Genomic DNA, 24,596 nt, shown 5'->3' with positions numbered 1-24,596 from the left:
CCACACAGACAGCCCGGTCCCCAGGCCCTCAGCTGTGAGATCTGCGCCCAGCCGAGCTGAGAGCTGTGGGAGCAAACCAGGCAGCTGGCAGCACTTCTCCCCGCAGGCAGCCACGGTGCTGCAAGAGGCGTCTGAGCGGCTGCATTGCAGCGACTCCTGGGAGAGGGAAGGGGCAAACGAGGGGCTGTCAGACAGCTCAGCGATGCGGGAGCCTGGTGCCCAGATGCCAGCCCCTGCCAGCCTCTGCTCTGGCCCTGGGGGATGCTGCCTGGGTCCTGCAGGCCCCTGACCTCCCTGTGGGGGCCTGGCCTGAGTCACAGGCAATGAGTCTGTGTGCGGCCCAGCACAGCGGTGTACTGAGAGGGGAGAAAGCGACCTCTGCTCTGAGACGGCAGGGCTGCGTCATGGGATGCGTGGGAATGGCTCACAGGCAACCCACCCGAGGGATCCTGGCCGAGACATGCTCCATGTAGATGCCTCCCTTGTCCCAAGTGCCTCTGCTTGTGCCCTGAGAGAGGGCTACCCCTTCCCACACACAGTCCCTGTTGACTGTCTGCAACAGCAAACTGATGATGGCAGGGTGCAAGGAACCGCAGAAAGAGAAACCTAAATGTAGTCCTGAGAGGCTGAAGCAAAACACAGAATTAACCCCTGCAGCTGTAAAGCACTGGAGACCACGTGGTTCCACATAAAAGTCAGCAGGGGAACTTTGCACAAGGGTTTTGCTGCTGTGCACAAGCCGTCGAGGTCAGACATATACCTGGCAGGGCTGCCGGTGAGCAGAAGCAGGCAGCTCCTCTGCCCAGCCCCAGCCAGAGCCAAGCTGCAGGGCTGGGTGCAGCAGGAGCTGGCCCTGCTGCTTTGCTGCCGGCAAAGATGGGCTGGAACACAGGAAGAGTGGAAGGGGAGAAGCCTGTGAGCACCAGCAGTGTGGCATGGGGCAGTCTGTGGCTAATAGCTCGCAAGCTGCCAACCACTGTGCCTTATTAAATGCCTCACAGATGTCTGAATATGGGGTGGTAGTGGGGGATGACACTATGCAAAGCCAGGCTTTACATCCTGGGGAGAGACTGGGATTTGTTAGCAGCTGGTGTATGGATGGCAGCTGAAGTTTAATGAGTTTGGTGGGTCTCAGCCCTGTTTCTACTGGAAAGAGTCCACAGCATTCAAACTTCATGAGAAGTGAAGGAGGAGCTGCTGGCTGAACCACACCACCTCCAGTGAGGTCCTCTCCACACCACGCTGAGGTGTGCAGTGCCCAGGGAAGCCCAAATTTCTCAGACTCAATCCTGCAAAGCACTTGTGTATGTGGTCAGCTTTAGGTATTGGGACTCAAGAGTGGTCCTGAGGTGGGGGGAAAGGAAAAAACCTTCCTTGTCTCAGGGCCTGAATTGCTGCTGTGTCTTTTTTATTTCTTCCTCTCTAATTCCAGGTAAAAGAGATAGTATTCTCAGGGTAAAAACAGGATCTTGGAGCCTACATTTCCATTGCAATGACAGCATGACTTCCACCTTGCGTCCAAAGCTTCAGAGAAGAAAGTGTCTGTACAGCCTCTCTCCTTGAACCAGTGCTGGAGTGGAATATCTGAATAATTTACAAAGGCTCTTCATTAAACATATTTATTTTTGGCAGCTTTGTCAGACTGCTCCTTTTAGGAATGAATAGGAAGTTGCTCTGCTCTCATCAGGGCATCCCTGTACAAACCCTTCCTGCTGGGGCCAGGGACTGGGACAGTCTATTGCTCCGTTAACCATGCTAAACATAAACTCCAGGTCCCCAGGTAACCAGGCTCCAGTGCCAGTGGCCAGGCAACCTGGCAAACGAGTATGTTCCTAGACATGCATGTCACGGGAAGTGGGAGCAATGGCAAGATCTTCCCTCCAGCCTCTGTGGACAGGACACCAGCATGGAGGCATGGGAGAGGTCCAGTCCTGCACCAGCTCTGAGCAGGAGACTGCTCCTGCTTTCCAGCCAGACAAGCCCACAGGCTTGGGCAAGCTCAGGATGTGGTGAAAGGCAAAGCTCAGCGTGGACAAGGTGTGGTACAACCTGAGGGCACATGGCTTGGGGCAGACACAAGGCCAGCAGGCATGCTGCGAGATCACCATGCGTACTGCAGTGCCTTAAAGCGATGCTAAAGGCAGGCACGGCACCTTCCTCCCTGGAAGGCTGACACTAAGCAGGGTACCACAGGAGAGGTGGAAGTGGCTCTTCCAGCCCCCGTGTCCTGGTCACACCAGCCTGGAGATCCCTTTGCCAGCCTCCCAGACCAAGTTGCCATGCAGCGTCAGGCTCCCAACTAAGCTGTCAATGTCAGCAGCCAAGTCCCTGGCTGCCCTCTGTGGCCCCTCCAAAGGGCGGTACGGCTTCCCTAGGAGCAGACACGCTCCCTGGAAACCCACCTTGCAAGCTCAGCCCAGCCCTGGGTGCAGCGAGAGCCTGGCATGGCCTTGCTCCTGGCCCAGGTGTTGGGGGAGTGGGGGGGATCCATCTGCTTCAGCTGCAGCTTTCCAACATTGCTGTAAAACAGCCTTGCAGCAGACAAATGTTGGTTCACTTGGAGAGCTCCTAGACACGTGCTCAGAGCTCCCTTCCTGCGCTGGAAAACCCCTCATTTCCTGAGCCAGGTCTGAGGTGGGCTGTGGGAATTCCCTCCTTTTACCAGGGTATGTTCAAGGCAGGCTCCTCCATGTGCTGTTTTGCTGCCATGCCCAGGCCATATTCACCCCTGCTGACACAGGGAGGCCCACTGCTTGGGCAAGGTTATAATTCCCCCTTCTTCAGATGCAGATACATTGCCTGGCTGGAGACAGGCCCATTAAAGAGTCATTTACTACGCACAAGCAAGTTTGTGTTCCCCTGGATTGGGATTTGCCAAGGTTATACCATAAATTAGCATATTTCCTGGAAGAAAGTAAGGAGAGAAAAAAAAAGATAAAATGGAACATTTTGTAGCCAACATAAAAGCCAATAAAGGAACATTTCATTTCCCACTTGGAAGGGAGCGACTGTGAGTTGTTGCAAAGGGAGGGGAAGGCAGCACAGGGCAGTGTGAGCAGGGCTCCCGTGCTTTCCTGTGACCAAGGGAAGACTTGAGATTCATGTTCCTGTTGCCCCCCACTGTTGGGGAGCTTGGCTGGGGCCAAAGCTGCCAGCAAGCTGATGGTGTGGCTGCCCAACCATTCCCCCTGCCACATGCCTTGGAGAGGCACCGTGAGCCCTTTCCGGAGGCCAGGGTCTGAGCTGGGGGACTGCGTGGGAGAGCCGTGGAGGGTGCCTGCTGCTGGCCTGAAGGAAGCTTCATACTGCCAGCCTGGGGTCCAGGAACAGTGCCTCTGCATCGTCTCCTGGGAAGTTCAATCTACTCTGGTAATTATTATTGCTGTTTAAAGAAGTCCATCAGTCACAGGAAGAGCCTGGTCCTGTTTCTATCAAGGACAAATGCTTCACAGCTTTGGCCCTACCATCATTAGGAATACCTGTTGTTTCAGGTTGCTACTTGGCAACTTTGCTGCTTTATCTCGACTGGAAAAAATTTCATTCAAGCTAAAGAAGAAAGTTTAATATCTAAATGAGCAACGAAGGGGTGTGCTGGAAAAGGAGAGCGGAGATGCTACCTGGCTTGGCAGGCAGACTAATATTCCTGAGTGTACATAGCTGTGCTAAAAGGCAGCCACCCACTGGGTAAAGAACACACCTTTGGCCCTGGCTGCCCTCCTCATCTTATCTGAGGGGACTGATAAGGCAAGACATCCACTCTGGAGGTCTCTTCTCAAAGTTTGTCCTGCCCTGCATCGTGACCAACCCCTGCAATATTCTGGATGGGAAGGTACTAACAGACAGCAACTGCTCTGCAGGCACAGCACACCAGATCATCCTTCAGCACCTCTAATGCAGGCAAAGTCTGTAAAATGGGAGAAACAACCTGCCGTGTATTTAGGGGCCATCCCTTCTTATGTGCATGTACATGTTGTGCAGGGCAGTTGACGTTGTGGTTTAGGTCTCTAGCTGCTGCAGGAATACACATATCTGTTCTTCCAAACTAGCAGCAAATGTGAGGCTCCTGACCCACACATACACTCAAAAGGTTTTTTCAACTAAAAGGAGTAACTTTTTGGAACAACACAGGAACCCTTCTGCAAACAAAGCAGGAGCAGTCTGAACGGTGCAAACCCCACAGGCAGCAGCTGTGCAAGAGGATCCAAAGCTCCAGGTGCTCCCCTTGGGATGAGCTGGCCCAGCCCAGCATCTTCTCAGTGGCCACATATGTGGGCTCCTAGTGAGGGACCTTGCATCAGTAGTCCCACTGCAGAGGGCAGGGGAGAGCCCACAGGCCCTGATTTTGAACACGTGATTCAAAGTATAGCATTTGCATGCTGCACATTTCTTCTGCACTTAGCATAATCATCTTTATAATAGATACCTAATTCCTGTAATGGAGTGAGGACTATTACCTGCAAGGCCAGTCTGTTCTCTGCTGGGGGCCAGGGACGGTAAAGCTCTCAACCCAGGCACTGCATATCTGAATCATCACATAGCTGAGGGCCAAACCCTTCTGCATGCCATTGTCCCTTCCTTCCCCCCACATGGCAGCAAGGTGACAAGCCTGGCAGGGAACAGAGACATGCTCCAGACTTGCTCCAGTGCCTCCCACTGAAGCTAGAGCTCACCAGAGAGGCAGGCCTTAGCTTTGCAAGGGGACAGCAGTGACCTAGTCTGGTCTCCTGCACACACCAATTACAAACTGCATCTCACTGCTCTTGTGCAAAGCCCAAGTCAGGGTGGCTCAGTTTCCCTACATGTAAAAAGGGGACCAGGGTGCTGACCAGCTGAGGGGGAGACTGTCTACCCTGTTTTCCCACCCTTAATCTGCAGGGACATAAAGCCTGCCTGCACTATTAATAGTCCTTGGTATGAAGCTGTCACAGTTTTCACTAATATGGAGATGTTAAAGTGAAAAAGCTACTGCACAATATCCAGGAGGTGTCACAGTAACCCAGCTGCTATATTGTTCTCTTTAAAAATAAATACCACAACAGCCCAGCCCGCATTGCTGGAGTCATGACGTGTAGGGTTTTATTTTTAATCAGAAAATGTACCGATTTTTAAGGATAGACAGAGAGCAGCGTCTGAAATTTATGAAAGCTCCCTGTGTGCTCACACACGCCAGCCGTATTCCTGCCTGTTATTCTCAGGCTGGCTTCCAAGGACCTGATCCCGCCTCAGCTCAGGCGCGTTTGTGTGTGTGGCTTGCAAGAGGCCCCATGGCAACAAAGTCCTTCCAGCAATAAAGTCTCGTGGCTAAATTCCCCACCTCTCTGCTCTCTGTGGGGATGCAATCAGTCCCCCAGGACACAAACTGCAGGGTCTGCTCCTCAGGCAGCAGGTTTAGGACCGAAGTTTGCATCCAGAGCAGAATTTTCTATGGCTTGGAGACAGGATATTTGTTTGGGGCCAGTTGCAGGTGGATTCCCTTGCCTTTGCCTTCCCTCGTGCTCAGCAAAGGCAGCGTTGAAATAAAGCAAAACAAACCCCTGTGTAAACAAACGCTGTTCTCCCACTTGGAGAAGGATGTGAAAATGAGCCGCATCCGATGGCACTCCCTGCATTGCCAGCACGGTTCAGCTCCTGCGGTGTCGCATCAGGTTTAAGAACCTGTAAGAAACTGGAGCGGTGGCTTCATTAACAGCAAAGCTTCCCCTTCTCCCTAACACCATGTAATAAAGATGCAGCGTCAGGAGCCAGAGGAACTATCTTTACTAGGTGGTAGGCCAATGCTCTCCTACACAAGAGAGCTGCAAAGGCGAGAAGCCTCACCACACAGTGAGACCCAGCACTGTCCAGGGCTCCTGTGACCTGGCGCCCGGGACCGCAGGCACCAAGGTTTGCCCTGCAAACCTCTGCCAGACCCCAGTCCGAGTCACCCCGGCCCAGGGTAAACCCGAGGCCTCCAGGACGAGCTGCTGCGCTGGCTCAGCCGGCAGCACCCCTGGCCCTGCAGGGCAGCGCTCCGCGCCTCGGCTGCGGCTGGTGTCGAGCCTAGGGTCCCACCTGGGCACCGGCAGCGAGGAGGGGCCCGGGGAAAGTGGGGCGACACCCGATGGGCCGCAGCACCGGGAAGGTACAGAACGCCGGGCAGCCACGACAGGACTGCAACGGCCAGGGCTCGGGGAGGAGACGCTGGTGGGCGAAAGGCCCGTCCGGCCCCGGCCCCAGCCCCGGCCCCGGCCCCGTCGCGCCCGACAGCGGGGCGGGGGAGCCGGGCAGCCGCGCGGGGCCGAGGCCCGGCGCGCCGGCCCGGGCCCGGGCCCAGGCCCGGGCCCCCGTTCGGCTCCCGCGGCCCGGACGGGCCCAGGGGCGCCCGCAAGCCCGCAGCCCGGCCCGGCCCGGTGCCCGCGGCCGCCGGCGCCGCGCGGCGGGGGCGGGGACCGGCGGGGGCGGGGGCGGTCGTGGGCCCGCCCGGCCCGGGGAGGCGGCGGCGGCAGGTGGTGCCGAGCAGCCGCAGGACGGAGCCGGAGCCGCAGCCGCCATTAGACAATAGGCGCCGGCGGCGGGGCGGCGGGAGCGGCGCGGGGCGAGCGGCGCGGCCGGGGCGGGGCGGCCGCGGGGCCGGGGCGGCCGGGCCCGGCGCGGACAAAGGCGGCGGCGGCGCGGACAGCCGCGGCGGGCGCGGGAACGGGCGGCGGCACCGGGCCGCTCCGTGCGGGGGCCGAGCCGCAGCCTGACATGATGTTTCCACAAAGCCGGCACTCGGTACGGCGTCGGCCGGGCGCGGGAGCCCGGCGCGGCCGGGGGCCGGGGCGGCGGCGGCGGTGGGGCCGCGGGGCGGGGCCGGGCACCGGGGGGCGGCGGGGGCCGAGGGGCCGGCCCGGCCCGGCCCGGCGAGGGGGCCGCTCGGCCTCCCTGTGGCGGCCCCGGCGGGGCCGAGGTGACCGAGCGCCTCCCGCCGCCGTGCAGCGAGAGGGCGGGGGTCTCCCCGCCCCTCAGCCCCGGCCGCCGCCGGTGGGCGGCGGAGGCCGGAGGCAGCGCCCGGGGAAGGGCCCGGGCGCCAGCGGCCCCACAGGTGACCTTGGGCGCGTCCCGGCCCTGAGCGCGCCGGTCCTCGGGGTGCCCGGCCGGCTCTTGCTGGGGCTCAGCCCCCCGGTGCGAGGCGCGGCTTCCCGGCCCTGCCCGGGGCGGCGGGACCAGGGCGGGCTCGGGGCTGCTGCTCGGGTGGGACGGGCAGGCTGCCTGCCCCGGCGCCCAGCGCTGTCTCCTGTTGTTCAAGGGCTCCTCTCACCTGCCGCAGCAGTTGAAGTTCACGACCTCCGACTCCTGCGACCGCATCAAGGACGAGTTCCAGCTCCTGCAGGCCCAGTACCACAGGTACGTGCTCCCGTGCGCCGCCGGGCCCAGCCTGGGTCTGCCCCATGGCCTCCGCGGGGCTGGCACGCGGCAGCACGACACGCAAGAATCGCTCTCATTCTCCTGCTTCATTGCTTCGCTGCACGGACCGAGCGGGAATGCCAAGGCGGAGACCCGGTCACATAGCTTTGGTCACCTTTGGCTAGAGGAGGACCTAAGGCAGGGGATTGGTTGCATCCGCTTGGGAGCCTGGAGAGGAGAACATGCGTCTTCCCTCTCCAGCCAAGGTCTTTACTCTGAGTACAGCTCAGCCAGGACCGCGCGGAGGCTTGCCAGGCCTCCTGCGTCTTGCTGGGAGTTTTCCTCGGTTCTTCTTGCTGGCTGCCATTCTTGGACGGCGAATGCTGCAGGGAGCACTTAAATCCAAAAGCTTCCGCTTTTCTGCGGGTGTGTGTGGAAACACTGCTGCTGACCTGAAAGCTGGCTTGTGATGATCTGTTGCTTTGCATGTGTGCGTGTCTGAAATAAACTTGAAGCTCTTGGGTTAAATCGACTGGGTGATGCCCTCTGCCACGGCGCAGCAGGCTCCAGGGCGGCTGGTTGTGGCAAGGGCCTTGGTGCCATGCAGCTGCAACTTTCCTGCCTGTCTTTCCCCAGCCTGGGCTCCGCTGGGCAGCCAGGTCACAGGTTTGCAGTGGTGTCATTCTGGCAGGAGCAGGCAGAAAAACTGCTGGGAAATGGCTATTTCCTGGTGTCCCTGTGTCTCTGGGCAGTGCCAGCGAGGGAGTAGGGGAGCCCAAGAAACATGCCCGTTGGAAGGGATGCTATCCCCCTACCCCACCCCACCCCACTCCACCCCCTTGGACTTAATCTGTTCGAGAAGAAGCAGGTTTTGTGTAGGTGAAGCTGTTTCTTGTTTGAAACATAAAACCGCAGCACATGCTGGCTGCAGTTGCTCGGCTGGTGAGTTGGAGTCTCATAAAACACTGGGAGCAGCGGCACTTTCTCTGAAGGGTGTGAAGAACCTAGGGGAGAGAAAAAAAATCCTTTCTTCTGGCGGGATGTGCTGCACTTGGGCCTCCCCGCCACCTTCCAGAAATGGATCTGGCTTTGGTTTAGAAGTTGTATTGGAGCATCTCTTGAATGCTGCAGGCAGGCCTGTGCTAGAAGCTGTCCCCAGCTGCCAGCAATCAGTTGAGGAAAGGCAAACCCCTCCCTGGGCAGCCACCTCTGCTTCTGCCCAGCTTTCTGCTTCCTGCCGAAAGGAGTTGCCTGGGGGAGGTTGGCGTCCAGCTGGTGGATAGCCTCGTGCTGCTTCTCCTGAATGTGTGTTGGTGGCACTCCAGCTGGGAAGGTGGGAGCAGGCTCTGTTGTGGTCACTGCTGTGCAGCACACTGTGGCCCAGCTCTGACTGCCCCTTGGAGTCTGGATGGTGGTGTCCGAGAAGCCAGCCTGGCCAGGATGGGGCCATGCAGGAAGCAGCTGCTCTGTGGCGATCAACTCTCTCACCTCCTGTTTGTGGTTTTCTTACTGTTTTCTGGCTTTTCAGCTTGAAGTTGGAATGTGACAAACTGGCCAGTGAGAAATCGGAGATGCAGCGTCACTACGTCATGGTAAGGACCGGCCCCAGCAGCCGAGAGCATGTGGGTGGTGCGGGTGGGGACTCCAGCGGTGAGCAGGTGCCTGTGCCTGAGTTTTGCCTGGCAGGGAGCCTTCACCCTGTGGAGCGGCGGGCCTCCAGGCAAGGCTGGCATTGGCTTTTCTGAAAATGGGGCTTTTCTATATTTTGTGTTGTCTGCATGCAGTGGATTGTTGAAACGTGGGGAAGTAGCAGAGAACTGTTGGACGTAGAAAACTGATGGGCCCAGTGGCTGATTGCTTGATGGGTGGTGATGGGGTCCTTGGCCTTGCCACTGACTGGCTGCTTGACCTTACTCCCTGTGCCCTGGGGGAACTGACAGCTCTTATGCACCCCAGAAGGAGCTGTAAGGTGCTGGTGTGCAGGCGTCTGGGGATTCAGGGAGAGTCATGGCTGGTGAAAGACAAAGCAGTGCTCTGAGCAGTCGTGAAGCTGGGAAACCCCACAAGCCTGGTGGGAGTTGAAAGCAGAAACCAGCTGCTGTGCAAGAGCTAAACCCTCTGTGCCTTCTTGCGACCCTGGCAGCCTTGCGGAGCTGTGGTGTTAAGTGCTAGCACGTCTCACCAGTGCCTGTGTCCCAGCACAAAGTGTGCAAATCCCAGGGCAGTGGCTGGTAAAGGCATGAGACATGATACCACATGCGGGCAGCAGGGTTAGTCGTAACTCTCTAAAGAGAAATCTGCCAGGAAACAGCCATGTTCTTGTAGGCAGGGTGATGGTTTGCCTGCCAGGTAATGCTTCTGTCTTCCCACGCGTGGAAGAGCCCTTGTAGCAGAGAGGAGGGATGCCAGGCAAAGCTGTGGTCTGTTCCTTTCCTATCAGGGAGTTAACAGGAGGTTGTGATACTATCCATGAAGATGAGCTGGTGCCTGCTTACCAGCTGCTGCCCCTGCCCTGGAAGGAAGAGATAAGATGTAGAAATTAATACAGCAGCTCTGTATTAGGGCAGAGTTAGGACTTTAAAACCAGAAATAAGGGAGCTGGCCCCTCTATCCATCCTCCTGTACTGCCTGTGTGTCCAGACTCTGAGGCTGTGGGGAGCAAGGCATGCTTGGGGCTGGAGACAGGAAGAGGTCATGGCTTTCCTTGTATATTAATGAGGAAGCCTGCCACATTCACACTGATAAATGATTGCTTCCTGGGTCTTGCAGCCTGCATAGAGACTCTCATCTCCAGGTGTAGCTGATACTTTTTTTTTTTACCTTAATGCTGATGGTCACCAGCATTGATTCAGGTTACCATCAGCAGGTTGGCGGCAGAGGGGAAGGGTTATTGCTTGTTGTACAGCATTTGAGGCTTTGTAGGCGCAGCAGCTCCTGCCTTGTCTGCATGGCTGAGCTGGAGTTGCACAGAGCTGCTGTCGTTCCCCACCACAGCAAGTCACAGGAAGCAAAGAGGAGGGTTTCTGTGAATGTGCAAAGCTGCTACAGCTGCTCTGATTTTTTGAATAAGTCACAATTAGCAGCTTGGGAGTCAGGCTCCTGCTTCCTGCTCAGCCTTCAGAATGCAAAGAAGCCTCGAGAGCCAGCAGCAGTGTTAGAGCAGACTGAGATCATGGCAATACCAAGCTGGGCGCTTCTCAGACTTGTGGCATCAGTACCAAAATGCCAGCGATCTTCTCCTTGAATTAGATGAGTGCAGATGTGGATTTTTCTTTCCCTTTGGAAGAATCAGGATTGCAACCTGCAAGCTGAGGGAGGAGATTTCTAAACTCTCAAACATCAGCCTTAAAACTGCTTCTTCCAGGGGTCAAGAATTGGCTTCTCCTGACAGTAGGTTGCTCTGTAGCTGCCTGTTGCTGCTGTGTGGGGCCGGGGGGTGGGGGGGTGGTTCTGGGTGGTTTTTTCCGTTGTGTTTTTTTCCACATAGCTTCTTCCCAAACAGCTGGAGCTGTGTGCAGCTGAATGTGTTACTTGCTAGATGAAGCCCAGTTGTGATCTCTTCCATTTGCTGCTGAAGCAGCTGTGTGGGCTTTAGGATATTGGCCAGGCAAAACTTGTAGAGTTAGGCTGCCTCTCTTTTGGCTGTGAATATGGAAGTCTGTGGAGCCCTGAGCCTTTTTCCAGGTTTGAAGCAGCATCACCCTCATCTTGATGCAGACTGCTGAAAGCTGTTTGTGAGGGGTGTTGCATGGGGCCCTGTCAGCAAGTTCCCAGGTCTCCATTGGCAGAATGTGAGGCTGGAGCAGGGTGGGTAGGGAGCGCCCGGGCTCGGTGGTTCTGCCTTAGACGTGGAAGGGGTCTCTGTGTTTGCCTCCTGCTGTCTTTGTTTCCTAGGGCTGGCCTCTTCTCTCCTTCCATCCTTGCCCAGCCTTTGTAGAAGACCTTGCTAGGAAAGCAGTAGTAGTTCCCAGCACTGCTATATGGAGCCACTTTACCTGGTGGGGACTTGACTTACAATTTCTTTTGTTCTTTTCTCTCCTGCTCTACAGTATTACGAGATGTCCTACGGGCTGAATATTGAAATGCACAAACAGGTAGGGGGAAGGCATTTCCAAGTGCTCTAATTCCTGGGGAGGGTGGGTTGTCTGCTGTGCTTTGCCCTCTGTCACTTCAGTGGTATTTCAGGAACGAGAAATGCCATGAACCTGTAAAATGTCAGAGCTGCCTTCGAAATGCAGGGACTCCCCCTCACCTCTCGGGATCGTAGTGCCCAGACTGAGGGGCCCCACCCTGGGCTGCAGGCATGCTCTAGTTCTCCCCAGGGCCTGAACAGGTATTTAAGCACTGAACACTGGCAGGGTCTGGAGCTGCAGCTCAGAGTTGGTCAGCAGACACGAACCCAGGGTGGAGGGCAGGAGATGATGGTGGGTCCCTCCCACCCTCCTCCCAGGCCCCGGGTGGGTTCCTGGCCCTGCTTCCTTCCCCAGTGCCTAGGAAGGCTTGTTGTGATCACCCCAACGTGAAAAACACCTTTGGCTCCCCCCAGGCTCTTGCTGCAGTCGGGCCAGAGAGCACTTCTCTTGGGCTGTCATTATGTAACATGATGGCAGACCTTCTAAGAAAGCCTCCTTCTGATGGAGACAGTGCTGCAGCCTGGATAAGTTTGTTCATTACCCTCACTGGTGGTTAAGTTGTTAATTATCCCCAGTGGCTAATTACCTGTTCTGTTAACAACATGAGCCTCCTCTGAGCCTGACTATCTGGATTCAGCTTCAAGTCACAAAGTTGTCTGTGTGTCGTGGCTCAGTTGTAAGCTGCTTAGCACAATTCTGCTCCCCACAAAGGCACTTGATGCCTCTGATCCCATCACCCTTGTTGGTAAGACCACGGGACTGGCTTCCCTGGGAAAACCTGCATCTTGGTAAAGGATCTGAGCCATGAATCCTCACTGCTGTCCTGTCAACTGTCTCCCAGCCTAGTCTGCTCCCCTGTGGTGCTGGTGGGCCCCTCCCGGCTGGTTTTGGTGCATGCCTAAACTCTTTGGCTCTGTATTTCTTTTGACTCCATTGGAAAGTGATCTGCAAAGGGCTGGTAGCTTTACTCCTTCCCAGGAGAAAGCATTTAACACCCCAAAATTTGCCACCTGCTTGTATGAGACTAATGAAGAAGCTGCCCAGTCCCTGTGGTCTCCCTGAATAGCCCCAGTCCTGCAGCTCGGCTGTGGGGAGGCTGGCAGTGGGTGAACGCTTGCCTTTGGGAAGGGGGAGTCTGAGGAGGTTGAGCAGCCAGTCTCCAGGGCAGAGTGGGGGGGGTCTCAGTAGAGGCAGCATGTGTGTCTGTGTCCACATGGCAACTGTAATTCAACGCATCCCCACCTGGGTCTATAATAAGTTTCCTCTCTGGTTGCTCCCAATTCGTTAAATGAATATCAGAGATGGAAAAGAATATTGAAATCGTGCTCTTTGCAGTCAGCAGCATTCATGCATTTAACCATGTAGGGAGGGGCCTTGGGAGTGAGGTGACCCCACCATGGCACCAGGTTGCTGCCAGCATCTTTCCGGGGGGAGTTTGTTTTCTTGGGGCCGTTCGGGGACTCGGGCCCTGCCTGGGGTGGGGGAAAGTGGAGCAGCTGGTGCTGAGGATGGTCAGTCCCAAGCTGCCTGATGCCTTTCCTCTCTGTTCTTCCCACCTTCTAGGCTGAAATCGTCAAGAGGCTAAATGGGATTTGTGCACAGGTTCTGCCCTACCTTTCGCAAGAGGTGAGTCCCCCGGCTTGGCCTTGGCTCTGGCTCGGGGGCACGTTGGCAGAGGGGAGTGGAGGCCCCCGTCCCGCCACGGGACAGCAAGGTGCTGCGGCCCTCCCATATGGGCAGCTCCGTGCTCCTGGCCTGGGAAACCTTGTTGCTTGCTTTGAGCCTCTGTGCAGGGACAAGCACTTCAAGACAGGTTTGGCCTGGAGGCCTTCGAGCAGCCCCCCAGGCGCTGTTCGGTGGCTAATGTGCCTGTCTGTCCCCTTTGTTGGTGGCTGTGGACAAAGATGGGCTCTGTTCTCTCCTGCCTGTGGTTTCTGAGTCATTGGCCACTTCTGCATGGGTGGTGGGAGCTTTGGGTGGCTAATTGGGGGAGGAGGGTGTTTTAAAAAAAAAAAAACCAAACCAAACAAAAACCAAAACCCTCCATATGGCTCCTCCTTGAGATCTGGTTCCTCTGCCTCATTAATTAATGCAGCTGATGGGCTCCTCCCACTCCCCTGAGAAACTGATTGGGAGTGCCTGGGAGTTGCTGCTCGAGGCGGGAGGAAAATGAAGCACCTCTAGTGCCATATCTGTCCATCTCCCCATACAACCCTACAGAGGCTAAACTCCACTGCTGTTCTTGTGGCTTTTTTATTGGTCAGGACTAGCTGTGGGATGGAGGCTGTGTTTCTTGGTCTGGGTTAGCTGTGGGGTTGGGGAACAGGCTATGTTTTTCCCGCCCACCTGTTCTCAGGGAAGACAAAGTGGCTTGCTGATCAGATCAGAGCTGCCTAATAACTAAGCCACAACTAAACCTTTTGCATCTTAATGCAACCCCTTCCCTCTCCCCAACCCTGTCCCGCTGCCAAGATGGAAAGAAAAATCTACTTGCTGGAGTGCAATGGACAGGCCTGGTGTTCAGAGACCTTGTGCTCTCAGAGCAAGTACAGTTGTCCTTTATTTTTTAAAGTTTGTGATGCAGCTGTTTTTCCTGTTTGTGTTTGGAGCAGCTGTGCTGGGCTCTTCTACAGCAGCGTCTTCCAGCTGCTGCAGTTGGGACCTGGGATGTGTCCCAAGGAGTGGGGAGCTTCCCAAGAGCTTCTGATTTTAGGGCTTATTTTGTTTGTTAGGGGGACTTGCTTTGTGTCAGTTCTGGGTAGAGGAGGGGAGGTAGGGTGGGAGGCATTGCCCACCTTAGGGCTCTTCTGGCCAAGGATTGCTGAGCCTGTGCAGAGCAGGACAAGGATGGGAGTAAGAGGGGACCTGCTTAACCCCGTGGTGAGGAACTGGAATGAGACAAGCATGCCCCCTTCCCTGCTTCTCACTACCATGGGCCTCAGTGGTGTAAGGTCCTTGTCACAAATGAAGTGCGTGCAGGTGTCTCCAGCTATGGGGTTAACCAGCCTGCCTCTGTGCCCTGCCATCTTGGTGCTAGCAGCTGAGATAACGTACATGTGAGTGTGTCAGACCCAGTAGGGCTGGGTCCCTGTTCTCCTTCCCTGTGATACTAGAAATGACCCTGTTCCTCTGTTCTCTCCACACCAGCATCAGCAGCAAGTCCTGGGAGCCATTGAACGAGCCAAGCAGGTTACGGCACCAGAACTGAACTCCATCATCCGTGTACGTGATGCATGTTTAGTTTGGGTTCAGAGGGATGGGAATCCGTGCCTCTGGCCTTTGAGACAGAGCTGGGCAGGGGAATCATGACCTGGGGACGTGCCCCGCATGCTGGGAGCTGGCTGCTCTATGTGCAGTGCTGTAGCCCTGCTGGGATGAGGCTGTGAGTGCTGGGCTGGCCTTGCTGGCATGGGGCTGGTTTTGTCCAGACTTGTTATGATACGGGCATGGGTTTGCAGGGGAGCATGGATTCCTGCTCTGTCCCAGCAGGGTGCAAGGAGAGGAGCTTTGGTTTTGAGCAGGAACCGCAGCAGCTCCTTGACATGAAAACACCATCTGTTCTTGGTCAAGGTTGGGAGGGCTTTAACCGCATCCTTGGAGCATGCCAGAGTCTGAGGCCAGATGTCCTGTGGGCTAGGGGCTGTGTGTCATGCTGGGGACACGCTGTTGAGTCTTCTCTTGAGGCTGTCGCAGCCCAGAGACTCTAGAATGTTTTGGTGGTTTGTTTCATTCCCCCCTGCCCCGAGGCTGCAGTGGTCTCCAGGACCTTTAGGTCCCTGGTTTAAGCTTGGCTGCTGGCACAGTCTGTCTGGAGAGCCCAGGCCCTTGGGTTGGGCTCCAAGTGCGCTCAAAATGACAATAGCCCTCTCCTGTCTTCCTGTCTGTCTGTCATTCTCTACAGCAGCAGCTTCAAGCTCACCAGCTGTCGCAGCTCCAAGCCCTCGCTCTGCCTCTGACTCCGCTCCCTGTGGGCCTCCAGCCCCCATCCCTCCCTGCTGTCAGTGCCGGCACCGGGCTCCTCTCGCTCTCGGCCTTGGGCTCGCAGGCTCACCTCTCCAAGGAGGACAAGAACGGCCACGACGGGGATGCCCACCAAGATGATGATGGGGAGAAATCGGATTAGAGTGACTGGGGGGCCGGGGGTAGGGGGCTGTTTGGGGGGTGGGGGGGGGCGGGTTAATGCAAGATGCAGTATCTCTCTAGTTGCTGCGCAGCAGAATCGCGGGGGCTTGTGTTTGGTGGCAGCTTGCCAGGCCTCTTCCCATGGGCAGCAGTGCCTGGGGGATGCCCCTACCACCATCCCAGCGGATGGGCTGCTCCGCAGCAATGCAAGCGCCATAGCAGTAACCGTGTGGCCGATCGTGCTCTCCCTGTGCCCAGCCTGGCTTCCCCGTCCCCGGTCCTGCTCTGTCACAGAGCCGAGCCAGAGCCTCGCTTGGGCTGCTCTGGGGCTGCGTGCCCCCCCGGCTGTCCCAGCTCCTCGGTGCCACGTGACTCCCCTCTGCCCACTGCTCCCCCCTTGGTATTTAAAGATGCCCCTTGATCCTAACGGTTTCTGCACAACTCCCTGCTGGGATCCCTGCCCCGAAACCATCTCGTCCCTCCCCAAGCGCTCTTGATCTCGTTGCATCGCCCTGGCCCTGCCCCCCCCGCGCCCCTCCTGCACTAATACCAGGCCGGCACCTTGCTGTTCTGCATGTATCTGTTCTTAACCAGTCCCGCGGCACCGCGGCAGTACGACACGCTCCGGCTGCTGGGGTTTCTCCTTGGCTGCTCCTTGGCCTTGGGCTGGAGGGGGAGCCTCTGCCACCTGCTCCCCTTCGGTATAGCACCCATCTTTGGGGGGCTCGGGCAGCTGGGCAGAGGGGCAGGCAGACTGAGAGCCTTTCCTGGTCCTCCCCCTTCCTGCGCCCTTGCGCCCCTGCCCCCGTGTAGAGGATACAGCAGCTTTCTCTGTTCTTATCTCCGTGCGCTAGCGTGTCTTCTAAAAAAACAAAAATGGAACAAAAAAAGAATAAAATTAAATAATAATCTGGTGTTTGTATATAGTCCTTTAGAAAGATCTTGTTTTGCTTTTTGTGTTTAATCACTTGACCTATAATAAGAGGAACTGAAAATGCTGTATCAAGGACGTACAAGCTGTGCCTTTCAAATAAAGAAATAAGAAGGTTGGTTAAAACCGTGACTTGCTGCCTGCTTTCTTGCCGCCTTTGGGATGACTTTAAAATACTTTCCCCCCCCCTCCTGCCCCCCACCCCTGCGATAGGGGAATTGGTGGGGGAGAACAGGTAGCTTTGCTGGCTAATGTTGGACCTTGTCTCAGTTTCCCCAAGTGCTGTCACAGCTCCCAGCAGGCTGTGGGAGGTGTCTGGAAGAGCTGCCCTCCCTCCTCCAGGTGAGCGTGTCCCAGACTAGTCCCTGCCTTACCTGGTGTGATGTGGTGCCTTTCCTGTGGGGGGGGCCTTCTTCCCCTCTCTCTGGAGGTTTCTCTGTGAGCCAGGAGGAGCGGGGTTAACATTGGCACCTCTGGTTCTGGCTTCTCTCCTGCTCTTGTCTCCACAGCTGCTGGCAGAATGAGGATGGTCCTCGTTGCCCGCATCCTGCTCTGGGATGCCATCCCTCCCACAGGCATCCTGGCAGAGCATTGTGCCTACGCTGGAGCTTTGGCTGGAGTCTGCTGGAGCCAGGGCAAGGAGGATCCCCAGGCAAAGCCAAAATAAACTGGAGAGCGGGTGGTGGCAAACGGGATCTGGGAGCTCTCCAGATAAAAAGCAGGGAGGTTTAGAGGGAAGTGCCACCAAGGGCTATTGGCTTTCTGCTGCAGCAGGAGCGGCGTGGTTTGGTATCGCATTGGAATGGTCCCTGTGGGCTGCCGCAGATCTGCTCTGCGCGTGCATAATTCATTTTTCCTGTGGGTGCAGAGGATAAGCTACTTCTGTGGCACTCAGCCCCTCTGGAAAATCTGGCCTGTGTTGCCCTGGGGCTGAGATTGCTGTAATGGAATTGGCTCTCAATAATTAGAGCTGTCCTCTGGCTTCAGAGCCTGCTCTGCCCTGATAACATCTTTCCCTCTGTATCTCCCAGGCCAGCTGGAGTGGGAAAATTTCCTTCCCCTGCAAAGGAAGCAGTGTTGGGGGGGCTGTGTCTCAGTGCCCCTGGCTGCCCACTGAGGTCCAAGGACTGTGGTGGTGCAGATGGGGGCCCTGGTGAAGGCCAGAAGGGGAGCAGTGGCCACTGTGCCTCTGTCCTGCTGGCACTGGGCAAAGATGAGGCTGAATGCCTGAGGGTGAGATGTGATGGGGTTTGCTGAACCAGCTTAGGTCTGGGACCAGGTCTGCCTCCAGAGTGGTGGCACTTCGGGCTGGGGCTGTGTCTGCTGCAGGGGGTCCAAGGTGGGAGAGGCTTGAGGAAACGTGCATGGTGCCGCATGAATGCCTGCCGGGGCTGTGGCTCTGCTCGGCCCCTTCCCTGGTGCTGCTTCTGATGGGTTTCTTCAGGTGCAGACCAGCCTGCTGCAAAGAGGGAATGGAGGGACTGGTGTGTGGCTCGGTCCCATGTCCCACTGTCCCAGGAGTGCCGGTCAGGCCTGGCACAACCGTGCAGTGGCTTTGGATGGGTTACAGAGCCTGTGGGCAGCGCAAGGGCCTGACAATGCTGCCGTTATCTGCCTGTGACACCTCGCCAGCATGATCCGGGGGATGGCTGGGGCAGGGCTCCCGGCACAGGCTTGCAAGGGACCGGGGGTCCGCGGAGGAGCATGGCTCCAGTGGTGGTCGTCTTTGGACTCCGGCTGCTGGCTGAGACTCTGCAGGGCTGCCTGGGGGTCTCAGCCCTGTCGCCCTCCAAACTGGGCACCCTGTGCAGGGCCCAATGCTCCTGATGCAGCCGTTGACTGTGCTCTGGGAAGCAGCCATCACCGCCGGCTGCTTGGCCATGGTGGGGCAGATCGAGAGCACAGCCCGTGGTGAGAGCAGAGCTGCTGCTGCATGGCAGGGGCTGGCCTGACCTCAGCGCCCTTGGTGGGGCCGGAGCACTGGGCGGATGGGTCCAATGCCTGCCCCCCCCCCCGCCGGCACTGCACAGGGGCTCCCGGTCAGGAGCTGGCTGAAACTCTACCGATAGCTGCAGTCTGACCCCATGGTCTTGCAGCTGCTCTGAGGGCCTCGCTGACGCTGAGCGAGCAGGTTTCTGATGTGAAAGGCCAACACAGCTTCGGGCCGGGGCTGCTGCGATGCGACAGTTGCTAAAACCATCTCTGCTCTATAAGTGCTGCTGAAAACCCCGCTGGGAGCGTGCTGGCTGTGGGGAGGGCTGGAGCTTTTCAAGCGCTTTCACCTCGAGGTCACTGGTTCAAACTCAGCCTGGGGGTAGGGAGCACCATAAGTGGATGTTATTCCTGATGGATGTGCAAGGGAGGAGGATTTAGGAGAAATTGGTCTGGGGTGTTTTCAGGCTGGCGATTTCAGAGGAACAGACGTCCCTGTTGTTAGAGCTAATTAGCAGCCTCCGTTCAGTGGGCAAGGGGTCGAACAAACCATGAGGCTGCTGGCTGAGCATCCTCAGCTGCCAGCAGGCTGGGGCCGGGGAGCTGCTCCTGACTGGGCTGTGGATATCTCCTTGCTCCCTGCGGGAGACTAACCCACTGTAAAGTATAAAGACAGAGCTTTTGCGCTCTCCAAATCCCCTGCACCTCCCAGCAGATGCTGAGTGGAACCTCGTGCTCCAGTCCTGCTTCCCTTGATGACCCATTCCTGAAGCATGCTGGCTTCGCACCCAAGGCATTTCTCTGGGAGGTGGGAGGCACCCCGATATCCCATCCCACAGATGAGCAGTGCTGCACTTCCCCATGCTTCCAGCCTGGCTCTGTTTGCAACTGCTGCATTTGCTTCTGGATCTCCGAAGGGAGTCATTTCATAGGGCACCGTACCAGATTTGGGCTCAAATCTAACTGCATACCAAAATCTGCAAATCTAACCCATACCATCATCCAAAAAAAGGTTAAAAATACCTCCCTCATGACTCCCCCAGTAGCTGCAGACTTGAGGAAACAGCTTCTCTCCTTCCAAACAGGCTGCTCTGCCTTGTAACCTCTCTCATGATGAGAGCCATGGGCTCCTCTCCTGCCTTGGCAGAAGAGGCTCAATGCTCATGAGAAGCAAGTGACGTGGGGCCTCCAAAGCTCTGCTGGTTGGGGATGGTTTAAGACTGGCTCCTGGAAGAGAAACCCCTTCTCTTTATGCATGAGAGTTCGTGATACAAGAGTGGGAGAGGGACACAGGCAGACGGGCTGAGAACCAGCTCTCCTGGCACCAGCATCCTTGGAAAAACTTGGCAAAGCCCTGGCTCATTAAAGGGGGATAGAGAGCACCTAGTGACAGCCACTGTCCCGCTGTCCAAAGGGCTTTGGCTGTGGCAGATGGGGAGCTGGCTGAGTCCAGAGGGCAGGACCCCATCCATCAGCACCCCGTGCCCTGACCACAGAGCAGCACAGCATTTAGCGTAGGTTTGACATCGATTCCTACTTGCAGCTGCTGGGGGCTTGGCAAAACTCTGATGTCTCGCATCTCTTCCCCACCCCCCCGCTTCCACCTGCCTGTCGCTGGACGGGTCATAAAATGGCATCTTTCCTCCTTGATGAGGTGGGCAGGTGAAGGAGGTTTCCACACCTGTTTGACTCTCCGTCCATCCCCTTCAGCTTTTTCCCCATAGGACAGATCCCTGTCGCCTCGGTGGCAGCAGTGGGAATCGCCTCCACCACATCCCCCTCCCGCTCCCACCCTCCTCATTTTTCAGCGCAGCTTTGCTTGAAACAATGGCACAGCCTGCAAGCCAGGAATGCTTTGCAGTGTGGTGGAGCAGGGCCTCCTTCCCAATTCATCGCTAATGCAGGAACGCCAAGCCCTTCCTGGCTGCACTGAGCACGAGATAAAAGCTAAAAGAGGCATCAATAATTAAAAACCACTCAGAGCCGGTAAGTGCAAACAGGAGCCAACATACAGATCGAAGGCAGCGCCAGAGATGAGAGTCTGTCAGCTGTTGGGTTGCTCTAAGGGCTCCCACATCTCTTTTGCGGGCGTCCCCCCGGGTCCACAGCCCCGTGGTCACGAGGTGATCCTGGCACAGTGGGAGGGCAGCAGTGCAGGGGCTGCAGGCAGGAGCACACCGGCTCTGCAACGTGCAGGGGGGCTCCTGCCCGGGCATGGCAGGAGAACCCCCCCCAGTTCCCCCAGCTCTTGCATGCAGTTTGCCTTGCAGACGCTCTGGGAACATGTGGCTTTAAAGAGCAGGCGACAGCACTGGGGCCCAGGGATGGGGACCTGTGGTTTGGTCCCAGGAGCGTGGCCCAGGGTGCTGGAGAACCTTGATTTCTAGCACAGCATTGGCCCAGCTCTTGCTGACTTGCTGCCAGTCCCTTCCCTCAGTTTCCCTTCTCATCTCATGTTCATTCCGGGACAGACTCCAGCCAGGATAAGGCCCCTGTTTGTGCCTGCTGCTGGTATAAATGCCCAGGGAAATTCATGTTGTCTGAGGGTGCCAGGAACTCAGCTCTGCCAAGTTCAAGGTTCCTCATTCGAGTATGCAAGTGAGAAGCTGAAAATGGGATGGTTTGGAAATACCATGGTCATCTTCGGTCCCTGCTTCCACACACCTGGTAAACCGGCTGATTGAGCCTCAGGAGGGAAAAATCTGAATCTTCTAAATCTGGTGCCCTCAGTTCTGCTCCCCACCACCCCATAACAGCCCTAGTGACCCAGAAACCCTGCATGCAAACCCACTGTCGCCTGGCTGCCAAAAAAATCCCACCCCAGGCTGAGCTTGCCCATGTGCTTAAAGTCAACAGGCCCTGAACCTGCGTGGACCCAAAGAGGCAGGTGCAGGGAACCAGTCTGCAAAGAATGGGGCATCCCCGGCTGTCACGAGGAGACTGAGGCCATGCTGGGTCCCAGCCGTGCCCCCTGCTCCCTTCCCAGCCCTGGCTGTCTCCTGCCAGGCCAGCAAATCACCTGCAAAGTTGGACACGTGGTGGCTTTGTACTATCAGAGCAGCCTCCTTGGGTGTGAGATGGTTGCATGTGGCTCTTCCCCACTGACCTGCCTGCTGCCTGGATTTGGAAGGGATGGAGCTGAGCAGAGCAGGCAGGAGAAGCAGCACCCAGGAGGGTTTCAGATCAGGCGCTGGAGGAGAGACTCTGTGCGTGCAGGCTTCAGCTGCCCCAAGAGTGGCGAGCCCCGGTCACACATAGGCATCTCTGAGAAATGTGATGGTCTCTGCCCTTGACCATCCACTCTGGAGATGTGCTGGGTACAGGAGGCTGCACAAAGGAGGTGTGTGGGGAGGGACATGACAACCCGTGGGACACAGCCGGTGCTACCCTTCCTGGCAAGGGCTGGAGGCTGCGTGTTCCTGTGCCCCAGGCTGGTGTTTAGGGAGGGAGCTGAAAGGTAAAATCGTTGGGGTAATTCCAGCAGCAGCAATCTGTTTTGCTTGGATCTGGGCTCAAATGGAGCTCCTGAGTACCCCAAAGCCTGGGCTTGTTTGGTTTCTCCACTGGTTATAAACAGAAGGGCTGTTTACAGCACTTGCCTCTCAATCCTGGCGTGGATTTCAAACGCCCTCGTCCTTTGGGGCTCTTCCAAGCACTGCTGCTACCAGGCACAAGTGCGTGGCTGCCACGGGGAGCAGCTGGGCCCCTGGCTGAGCATCCTGCAGCAGGCGGAAGCAGCCGGGTCTCAGACTGGCTTTGCTGGCTGCTGTGAGCCATGTCCTCTGCCCTGCACCTCGTGCCTGGGCACCCGGAGGGAGGAATGGGACCAGCTCCCTTTCCTGGTACATCCAGAGGCCTGTGGGTGCAAAGGGTTAACTGTGGTTGTTTTCTTCCCAGTCCAAGCACATGCTGAAGCAAATTAATCTCTGGGTTACAGGCTGTCCTGCTCCAGGGCCCACGTCAATCACTAATGGAGGGTGATGAAGACGTGTGTGACATCCATCATCCTAGAGCTGCCTGTTCTGGGTTTACCTGTGTCGCTCTCCAAGAGAGGAGAGCAGAGAAACTGCCTAAGGAAAACTAGCAATTTTTGGTAAGGAGTTTTGAAAAAATGCTGCAAAACATCTTCTCAGTCTCGCCTTCCCTTGAAACACGATCTGAAACATTTCCAGCTTTTGAAAAAAACACTTGCCTTAAATAAAAAAAAACAAACAACCACAACTCCCCCAGTAAGGCAACAAACCAAAAATACATTCTCTAAAACCTTACATTTGGATTAAAATACATATATTTATATGTGCAGATATGATATACACACACATGTATACATGCATATATGAAAGGAAGGTTTTTCAAGGGCTTTGGAGCTGAGGTGTTGGGCTACTGGCCATCCCACCTGTGGCACTGGATCTGCCGGTGAACGCCCACGGCTGGGGAAGGCAAAGGGGAAAGCATAGAGGCTGGGGCTGGACAGGAGCTGGCCGCTCGTTCAGGCGCCGTTTGGGGCTGGGGGGCCCCTGAGCCCTGCCAGCCTGTCCACTGCCACGGGAAGGTCCCCAGTCCCGGCCAGGGCACCGCGGGGAGGGGGCAGTGGCAGCAGGCAGCCCTGGGATGGTGCAGGGCAGGGAGAGGAGGGGGAGCCTCTGGTTCCCACCACCTTGCCCCGGCCCTGGCCACTGCCAGCATGCAGCAAGTAAATAACGCAATTAATAAAAGATTAGGATGAAATGTGAGGCATTAAATATTTAACCTTGTGCCTGCCTGTGCCGTGCCCAGGTGCAGCCGGTTCCTGCAATATTTAAGGCCTGCTCCCCACTCTCCCATTACCACCCTCAAACGCGGTAGCTTCACGGAGACTGCAGCTGGAGGGTTGTGGGGGATGAGGAGGGGTCGGGGGGACAGGGCCGGGGCCCCTCGGTGGGGCTGGAGGGGCAGGGCGCTTGGCTGCAGATCGATGGGGCTGCCCCGCGGGGCCGGCGCCCGCAGCTGCCCCTGTGCTCCGGCCGTGGCCTGGCCGGGGGCTCGGGCTGGCGGCGGCTCGCTGGGCTGGGGCGGGCGGGTCAGGATCCCGGGCGCGACCCCACCGGTGGAACCCGGAGGCGGGGGGGTCCGCGACGCTGGCGAGGGGCGGGGGCGGCCCCCGCTCCCCCCGGGGCCGGGATCGGCTGCCAGCTCCGCCTTTCTCTGTGCCTGTCCCTGCTGCGGAGGGGGCACCGAGCCCGGCGCTCCGCTCCCCCTCCCCGGGCGGGGGCCGCCGCACGGGGCGGGCCCGTCCCCGGCTCGGCCGACCCCGGGTTAACGGCACGGCGGCACGCCGAGAACCGCGCGGTGGGCTCGCAGCGGCGGCGGCGGGTGCGGAGCTGCTGCGGCCGGGGCGGGGCGGCCCGGCCCCCGCTGCCGCCGCAGCCGCTCTCCGGGAGCCACCGGCAGCCTCCCGCGGCAGAGCCGAGCGCCCCGGCCCTGGGGCCGGTCGGGGGTTTCCTTCCTCCCCGCGGCGCCGGGGTTTCCCCCCCTCCCCGTTCCTCCCCCGCGCTGCCGCCCGCGGCAGCCCCAGGGCCCGCAGGGAGGCCGAGGCCGGCGGCTGCGGCGGCTCCGGGCCCGTTCAGGGCCGCGGCCCCCCGCCCGCGGTCGCGGAGCGCGGCCCTGGGCTCCACCGCCCCACGTTACTTTGAGTGGCAGCCGGCGGCCGCCGCAAGGCCTGGTGGGCCGCGTAGTCCGCCCACCCGGGCCGCCCGCGGCGGGAGCCCCAGCGGCTCTGGGCCGGGCCCGCCAGAGAGGCGGAGAGGGGCGGGCGCCGCCTCCCCGGGACCCCGGCGGGCAGCGGGTGGGACGAGCCGGCCCCAGGCGGCCGCCACCGCGCATGGCGCAGCGAGTGGCGAACTACAACTCGCAGCGTGCCCCGCGGCGCCTCCGTTGGGGCCGCGGCGGCCCCTTCGCTCCTCATTGGCCTTCCCGGTATGTGGCGTCACGAACCCATGTGGGAACGGGGCAGGGCGATTGGCTGGCGCTCCCGCAGCGGCAGCCAATGGCAGGTGCGCCCACCGCCGCTGCGGGCCGTGAGGCTGGTTAAGGTGGAGCGGGATCGAGCGCGCTCCCGGCGGGGCTGCGCGGCC

At 58.0% G+C, this 24,596-nt stretch overlaps 1 protein-coding gene across 2 annotated transcripts; it reads left to right on the top strand.

Annotated features, from left to right (window-relative positions):
- Positions 1–6,504: 6,504 nt before the first annotated feature.
- Positions 6,505–16,677, top strand: TLE5 (TLE family member 5, transcriptional modulator). 2 transcript variants are annotated; one of them, XM_069790689.1, is made up of 7 exons: positions 6,505–6,753; positions 7,268–7,365; positions 8,894–8,957; positions 11,415–11,459; positions 13,062–13,124; positions 14,646–14,720; positions 15,403–16,677. In XM_069790689.1, exons 1-7 carry the CDS (start codon positions 6,727–6,729, stop codon positions 15,619–15,621), a joined length of 591 nt encoding a protein of 196 aa, XP_069646790.1. In that variant the 5' UTR covers positions 6,505–6,726; the 3' UTR covers positions 15,622–16,677. The 2 variants fall into 2 exon arrangements, with proteins under 2 accessions (XP_069646790.1, XP_069646789.1); XM_069790688.1 differs by having other exon boundaries at positions 6,515–6,753; positions 15,400–16,677.
- Positions 16,678–24,596: the final 7,919 nt, after the last annotated feature.

This window comes from Haliaeetus albicilla, chromosome 8, assembly GCF_947461875.1.
Source record: "Haliaeetus albicilla chromosome 8, bHalAlb1.1, whole genome shotgun sequence".
Lineage (NCBI taxonomy): Eukaryota > Metazoa > Chordata > Aves > Accipitriformes > Accipitridae > Haliaeetus > Haliaeetus albicilla.
The sequence above is the reverse complement of the archived record's forward strand: the minus strand, read 5'-3'. Positions and strand labels throughout refer to the sequence as shown.